This window comes from Sceloporus occidentalis, unplaced genomic scaffold (genome assembly GCF_023333645.1).
Source record: "Sceloporus occidentalis isolate IW3139 unplaced genomic scaffold, rSceOcc1.0.p SCAF_8, whole genome shotgun sequence".
In the NCBI taxonomy this organism is placed as follows: domain Eukaryota; kingdom Metazoa; phylum Chordata; class Lepidosauria; order Squamata; family Phrynosomatidae; genus Sceloporus; species Sceloporus occidentalis.
Genome location: NW_028316988.1, coordinates 26,291,480 through 26,299,673, shown reverse-complemented (window position 1 = coordinate 26,299,673; position 8,194 = coordinate 26,291,480). Strand labels below are relative to the sequence as shown.

Genomic DNA, 8,194 nt, shown 5'->3' with positions numbered 1-8,194 from the left:
TGTTTTTATTATTACCATAGCTTGAGTCTCCCTTATTATCCAAAATGCTTAGGACCAGAAGTGTTTTAGATTTCAGATAGATAGATAGATAGATAGATAGATATAGATAGATTTTGGAATATTTGCATATACAGAATGAAGTATCTTAGAGATGGGTCCCTAGTCTAAACACAAAATGCATTCATGTTTCATATATATTTTATACACCTAGCCTGAAGGTAATTTTATACACGATGTTTTAAATATTTCTGTGCGTGAAACAAAATTTGTGTACATTCAAACATTGGAAAACAAAGGTGTAGTTACTATCTCAGCCACCCATGTAGACAGTTTTGGATTTTGGAGTATTGGGGATTTTGGAATTCTAGATAAGTAAGGAAGACCAGGTTAATCTTGTTACAACATCCACACTTCCAAAACCATTAGTTCAGGCAAAGGAATTGAAGAAAGAAGAGAGAGGACAATGCAGTTTGTGAAGGGATGTGGAGCAAAGGGGTGGAGAGGGAGAAGCGGCAAGGTGAGAAAGGAATCAAAGCAGGGTACGGCACTCACAAAAAGTCCGGCTGGGGGTCCGGGATGGTTTTTCGGATCGGAAAGAGGAGGAAGCTGCTTACAAAAAACAAAACAAAAAGAAAACGGGGAAAAAAACAGAAACAGGCATGCTTTACACAAAACCATGAACAGCAATATTTAATGCTTTCTTGACAAGACATGAAAAACAAACTGGGGAGACTGTCAGTTAGTATGCAGGAGAAGCAGCCTTATGAAACTCAAAAAACTTTTCTTTTAAACACTTGGGTCAGCAACAGAAAATGGGAAAGCCATGGACAAAAGGGGTCAGAGGATGTGCGACCTCTTTTCCTTATCTCCCCTTCCCCAGCCAAGCCTGAACATGGAGGGATGGGGAGTTACAGGGCAGCGCAATGCTGAAATCACAGTGTGACGGAAGGAGGCTCGGACAGAGATGATGACAACCATCAGGTAATATGTCTCTCTCTACATGTTTTTGCCCATCTTAATAGCCATGTGCCATCCCTTTCCCACCTCCCAGCTCTGCTACTCTAGAAGATTGTCATCAGCCACACTCCAAACCTGGGAGGAAAGGAGTGCTCCTCAGCCATCCTTACCTGAGACTTTTGGGGTTGGGTTGCAGGAGAATCCGCCATTTGATTGGTCGCTCTCTCCAAATTCGTAGGATTCTCTGGGCTTTGGTTTGTATTCCCGCTTGGGGCGTGAGGAAGACTCTCTCACCCTGGGGAGGGGGAAAGGAGAAATCTTGTTATTTGTATTTTGTCCAAGTAATTAAGTGTAAACTTTTATAGCCAAAGGCCATTACAATTCAGCCCAAATACAGGCATACAATTAACAAAGCTTCTCACAAAGAAGCCCCTTTTATAAAAACTCTGCACGCCTCCCAGGCCCTTCCTTTCTTCCAAATCCTCTTCTCACTGGAAGTCATTTAACAGAATCAGCACTCAAGAGGACAGGGAAGGAAGGCTGCAGGAACAGATTCTTCACATGTCAGGATATAGAAGTGAGTCTGTAGGAAACAGTGCAATCAAGTTTGCAGGAGCCTGATTCTCCTTGTTTGAAGATACTGTTGGTTTTTACCAGGAAGGAGCAGTTAAATAGGATTGACCTGTGTGTTGCCCTCCCCTAGGGTACACTGTCACACCCACCCAACCATCCCACTGAACAGTTACCTGCGCTTGAGTTTATCTGCAAGTTCATCAAGGATCTGCACGGCTTGCCTGTGATAATCGAGCTGGGCATCCACCAAAGCTGACAGCTGGCTGACTTGCTCAATCTAGAGTAAAAATGCAAGGGAAATGACTTAAAAACCTCTGGGAGAACAGCAGGATATACATGAATAAAATAAAGAACATCTACAAATGACAATAATGATGGAGCCTGTTAAGTCGCAGAAGATCAAGTTAAAGCATACCACTGTCATTTATTAATTTAATTTAACTGAATTCATATCCCTCCTTTCTTTCACTAAGGAATCCATGGTCACTCACAACAAGAGTTAAAACAAACTACAGTTAAAAGAACAGCTATCACAAATGTTAGAGCCAGCTTGTTGTAGACCGGAGATGAATAAAACGGAAGAACACACACACACACATGACATGTGTGTAATGTGTATAATGTATAGGATATGATATATAGAGAAATAGATAGGATATGATAATTAGAATAGGTTAGGAGAGAGAATAGGATAGACAGGGAGATAGACAGATTGAAAGAATAGAATAAGAGAGGATAGGGAGAGTGGGAGAGGAGAGGAGAGGATAGATAGGATAGATTGGATTGGATTGGATTGTAGAGATAGAGAGGTAGGATAGATAGAATAGGTTAGGAGAGAGAGAGAGAGAAGGATAGGATAAGATAACATAGGATAGTGGGGAAAAGAAAGAGAAGGAAGGAAGGAAGGAAGGAAGGAAGGAAGGAAGGAAGGAAGGAAGGACAGACAATGATTCTGGAAGGCAGGGTTCGAATCCCCGCTCACCACGGAAACCCACTGGGTGAGCTTGGGCAAGTCGTACTCTCTCAGCTTCAGAAAGGAAAGGTACTTTTTAAGGATATAGTCCTGTGGGGGGTGGACTCACATCTGTCTCTAAGAGGTTGTGCATACTCGTCTCCGCCACTTCCTTGGACTCCTCAAACTTCTCCAGGGCTTGCCGCAGCTCTTCGTCTGGGATCTTCCCCTGACGTTTCTTTTTGTAGTCAAAGTCTAAGCGTCTGCCTTCCAGCTTCTTCAGGTGGTGCTTTTGTGGATTGGGGAGCAGGAAAAAAGAGGAAGAAAGGTAAATTCTCCCCAAAAGCACAGACAAGCTGACATGCCCCTACCTGCAGTAAATGGGGAGTTATTTAAATGTGGGTTAAGGAGAAGGAGACCTGCACTGGATGAGGGCATTGTGAAGACAGTCTGGACCTGACTCGGGATTTTGGCCCTGCATTGTGTAAAAAGGATGCAGTGAGCCTGCGGGGGGAACTTGAGGTAAATCACTCATGTAGACAAAGTCCTGTGAAGAATGGTTTAGAGAGGTGGGTTCATTTAGCCTAGAGAAGACTGGCAAGTGATATGACGGACCCATCTTTAAATATATAAAAGGCTGCCAAATGGCAAATGGATGTGAAGTAGAAAAGAGACAAAGTTGTGGCATGTTGGAAAGAGAGATGGCTTTATTACTGTGAACAGCCCAAAGTGGTTAGGCCTGGAAATATTTTTATGGCCTTCCTCGGGGGATGACAACTTTAAAAGCATCCTGCAGGGATTCCAAGTATAGGCTTTGGAGACACTCTTTTTAGAATTCCTGCAGGCTGGTTTTCTTCCCCTGAGGAAGGCCATAAAAGCATTTCCAGTCTGAAACGTGTCAGGCTATTTTCAGTAATAAAATCATCTCCCCTTTTAACATCCTGAGACCTTGTCTCTTTTCCATATCTCTTCTATTGGATGTTTCTAGACCTCTTTGCTTAAGTGGAAGACAGAGGCAGTATGTTTTTCTGCTGCTCTAGAGGGAAGGACCTAAATAATTTATTGAAATTACAGGTTGCGTCTCTCTGAGCCAAAATGCTTGGGACCGGAAGTGCTTTGGATTTCAGATTTTTCCTTTTTTTTTTGGATTTTGGAATATTTGCAAATACGTAATGAGCTATCTTTAGAGATGGGACCCAAATCTGCACATGAAATGCATTTATGTTTCATATACACCTTGTATATCTGGCATCAAAATAGCCCCCAACACTCTTTCAGGATGGAGTGCGGGAGTTTCACCATATTTTTGGCATCCTTAGCCCATTTAGTCTCAGAAGAGGTCTTTTTCCTAACAGGAAGTAATCTGGCAGTTGACTGCAGGGTCACTTCCTATTGGAAAAAAGACTTCTCCTGGACCTAGAGTGGCTCAGAAAGGGCAATGATTTGGTAAAATTGCCCCCAGCTTTTCATGGGTTGGGCATTTGGGGGCAAAAAAACCAAAACAAACAGTTCCAAGATTATTGGTTTTTGCAAAAGGTGTGGTGAGGGATGCCTTCCAAAGTCACCTAGCAGCAGGCCAAGGTAATCCTTGACAGTTGCCCACCCTGTCCTAGGAGGAATGCATGAAGGAATTGGTTGTGTTTAACCTTACAGAAGAGAAAATAAAGGGGGAAAATGACTTTAAAAACTTTGAGAGTCACTCATGTACATCGGATGCCAGATCTGTCACCACTAAGGTTGGCTACCTTGACATGCTACTAAATATGATCTCACAGAGCCGCTTCCCCCACAGATCCCAACCAGCTGCTAGTGTTACCTGGATCTCTTTCAAGTCCTTGTCACACAAGTTCTGTAGGGGGTCAATGAAGTTCTGTTTGACCTCAATGTCCAGGGAGTCCTTCACTTCAGCCAAGCGCTTCATTGATTCACCAGCGTCCAACAGCGCATCCCCAAAGTTAGAGTCTTCGCCCAGTTCCTTGCCGTACCGGATCATGGTTTCACCAAGAAGACCTTCCGACTGGGGGTAGCCTGGGTTCTTGACCTGCCCTCGGATCTTGGACACTGTGTTTAGCATCGTCAGCTTCGCACGGGATGCTAGCGAAGAAGAAAAAAGAAAAATCAATGCCATAATTTGTGCTTACGGCTATTAGCAATTTTAGAATTACAGGCTGAATCTCTGTTATAATTCTAGGGTCCAGAAGTGGATTTTGGAATATTAAAATAGCATTTTAATATTATGTATTAGTTTTAGTTTAGTTTTAGCTATATATGTACATGTATTTTTCCTCATTTCTCTTGTTTAGTCTTCTCTTTCTCTATATATCTTTCTTTCTGCATGTTTAAGGAGTGAATTAGCCTATTTGTGTTAAAAATTGATAAATATATAATTAAAAAAATAAATAAAAGTCTATCACTTTGGTTTCCATCCAGAGGTGAAACAGTCCCAATACTGCCAACTGGCAATAGTCCCATTACTGCCGATTACAACAATAACGATAGTTTGCTAGTGGTAATAATAGATCAACCCACTGGCCAAGGAAACCTATTGTCTCCACTGTTCAGAAATAGCTGCTTGCTTTTAAATAGAGGACATTTTCTGAGACAACAAGCAGAGAATAGTTCAGGGTGATCCGTGCCAATAAAAAGAAAAAGAAAACCGGACGGGAGAAAGGGAAATCTAGGGATTTCGTAGCCTCCTGGCCATCTCTCAATTAATCCCTGGAGTGTACTTGTCAGAAAGAGTGTCGGGAAACATCTTGGAATGCAAGGCGGTTCCAAGAAGTAAGAGCAGGACTCGGGAGATTGCCAGGCCGGATGGACCATTCAACAGTAGCAGGTGGAAAAGCTCTAGCTCAGGAAGTTCATGAATGAATGTGATCTCTGGCAGAACAAGTGTTGTGGTATGTAGGCATTTCAGAGTGCATTTTGGGAAACTTCTTTTCTTCAAGGGCCCTGGTGGGTTGAGAGGCGATACAGAAAGGCCGTACGTAAATATATACTGTACATAGCTACAAATTGACCTCATGTATGAACCAAGAGCAGGTTTTGGGGCCAAAAATGATGGATTTTGATATGACCTGTAGATAGCTCAAAGGTAAAACGTAGGGACATGTAACTAAAGATGTAAAGGATGAAGCAAAGGAGAACGATGCTAACAAATTTACAAAATTTCAGCAGGGATAGTTTGTGCTCCTCCTAAAGGTTGGATGGATGAGAGAGTAGAGGGGTTAGTGCTTCTTTTCGATGCTGCCAAGAAGGACTATGCTCTTGCCCTTTGCCAGTCTTCACAGAGAAGGGGATGTTTCCCTTTTTTAGAGTTAAAGTACACTACTGCGGATGAGTCTGCCCAGGTTTTTTGGGTCGATTTTTTTTTTTACTAACATTTCTAGGCCTATATATGAGCATATACAGTAAATACTTGTTAACTAGAACTCGTAACCTCCACATTCTGAGCTATACTTCTGGCACTTATGTAGCTAGCTAAATAACTAGATCCTGCCCTTTGTCCTAATACCCTCACAGGTATATTTGGTGGTAACACAGAAGTCGGAGCCTTTTTGGTGGCTGCCCTCAGGCTCTGGAACTCCCTTCCCAGAGAGGTGAAGGTGGCACTCTCCTTGACTTCCTTCTCTAGGACAGCTGATCTGAGGGACTATCCCAGTATATCTGAAGGACCTTATTCTCCCTGTATGAGCCTGCCTGTATCTTGAGATCTTCTGGCGAAGCCCTTTTTTCAGCTCCACAACCATCATATGTGTATCTGGTGGGAACACAGGAGACAGGGCCTTCTCTGTGGCTGCCCAGGCTCAGGAACTCCATTCCATTGCTCTCAATTTTTCTTTGGGCCCATTTTAACCTTCGTTGGCCATCTTGAGTCCCAAACTGGAAAAAGGATGGGGTGATGTTGATAATAATCACTGCCATTCTCTTTTCCTTGTGTGTTGTGTCTTATTTAGATTGTAAGCAGGGAACTGTCAAACTAACAATCAGCTCTGAAAGCTTTGCTGGATGAAGAATGGGGTATAACCCAATACAATATATAAATCAATACATTAATAATAGATCCAATTTAATAGCTTCATCCCATAGGCCAGGGTGCCTTCCTTACCAGGATTGGGTTGGAGGTATTCTGTCGTTCGTGCCAAGACTTCGACAACGGCCTTGCTGGTGAGGTCCACTTTCTATAGAAATAAAAACAGCATCTCAGAGAGATATAGGGAATGGTAGGAACAGGAATGGCACATGGTGGGAACCATGAATGGTAGGAATAGGAATGGCACATGGGGATACAGCCACACTGGAGACCATTTAAGCAATTTTGGAGACATCAGTACCAAAGGATAATCTAGATGACAGTCTGTTCATACCAAAGGTCTCACAGGCTGTTAATTTCCACTTGTATTTATCTTCGAGATAGTTAGTGTGGTGTAAAGGTTGGAGTGTTGGACAACAACTCTGGAGAGCTTGGTTTGATTTCCTGCTCAGCCATAGAAACCCACTTCATCACATGCCCTCAGTCTCAGATGAAGGCAATGGCAAACTCCTCTGAACAAATCTTGCTAAGAAAAGCCCGTGACAGGGTTGCCTTAGGGTCACCATAAGTTGGAAATGACTAGAAGGCACACAACAGCAATAAGAAGTTACTGTTGAGTGATTAGGAAGGTGCACAGAGTGATTAGGAATCTCTTCTGCATGTGCTTTCCTCTGCTCTGGAAGCAAAATGACGTTTGGCTCACAGAGTGTAGCCACGCTGCAGAATTAAATCTGTTTAGCCCCACTTCTATAGACTCCTGGGATCTGCAGTTTGGCAACATATTCAGCCTGGTCTGTCAGAGTGCTCTGGTGCCTCACTAAACTACAAATCCCAAGATTCTGTAGGCCAGAGTCATGGCGGTTAAAGCAGTTTCAAACTGCTTTTAATTCTGCAATATGGCTACACCCACAGGGAGTAAAACCATTCCCTCCATCCCAAAATGGAGATTGACTCTTGTTCCACCCACCTTTTCCATTTCTTTGAAGTCCTCATCCAGCTTGGTTCCCTCTGCCCCTCCAACTTTCTCGCTGACCAGCTGTTAAAAAAGAAAAGAAAAGAAAGATCAATAGGAATACTAAATATTTCTATAGGCAGCTGTTGTTTGACTTAAGCCAGTCGATACTTTTCGTTTTTCTACCTCAAAACAGCAGCGACAGCTCTTATTTGAACATTTCCCGACACCAAGTAAGTAAATAAATAAATGATGCGAAAACTCCTTTATCAAGTTGTACTGTAATTGCAGCCTGAAAATGATTATACACCCATACCTTACTTATTAAAGCCACTGACACAGAAGCTTATTGTTACAAAGGCATTTTTCTCTCCCCGACAATGCCCCATACTCCTCATCCTCTGTCCGTCTGGAAGACTTTGAGTAGCATTGGGACTGGGAGGATGGTGAAGGAGGGATGGACAAACGAAGTACCCCACATTTGCTGGGGTTAAGGGCACAACACCCCTGTGAAAGTGGGAAAAGGACAAATAAAAACACATTGTTTTTTAAACCTGAGAGAACCCCTTGCTAGGAATCTCTAGGTCTTCCAACATCTTCCAGAAGTTGACCAGAAAATTGTACCGGAGGACCCACAAATGCCTAGGCAAATGTTTTACCTAGGAATCTCTAGGTCAGTGATGGTGAACCTTTTGGAGGCCGAGTGCCCAAACTACAACCCCAAACC

The 8,194-nt window shown here is 42.9% G+C and overlaps 1 protein-coding gene across 3 annotated transcripts in view; it reads right to left on the bottom strand.

Moving 5' to 3' along the window:
* Positions 1-8,194, bottom strand: part of SH3GL1 (SH3 domain containing GRB2 like 1, endophilin A2) — a 31,723-nt gene that overhangs the window by 4,094 nt on the left and 19,435 nt on the right. For 2 of the 3 annotated variants that reach the window (XM_089535674.1, XM_089535672.1), the window contains 7 exons: positions 7,483-7,551; positions 6,591-6,663; positions 4,299-4,576; positions 2,613-2,771; positions 1,704-1,807; positions 1,128-1,252; positions 553-606 (listed from right to left, as the gene is read on the bottom strand). In XM_089535674.1, coding sequence (XP_089391800.1) covers positions 553-606; positions 1,128-1,252; positions 1,704-1,807; positions 2,613-2,771; positions 4,299-4,576; positions 6,591-6,663; positions 7,483-7,551 — 862 coding nt within the window. The remainder of the gene's footprint in view (positions 1-552; positions 607-1,127; positions 1,253-1,703; positions 1,808-2,612; positions 2,772-4,298; positions 4,577-6,590; positions 6,664-7,482; positions 7,552-8,194) is intronic. The other variant, XM_089535675.1, reaches the window with a different exon arrangement.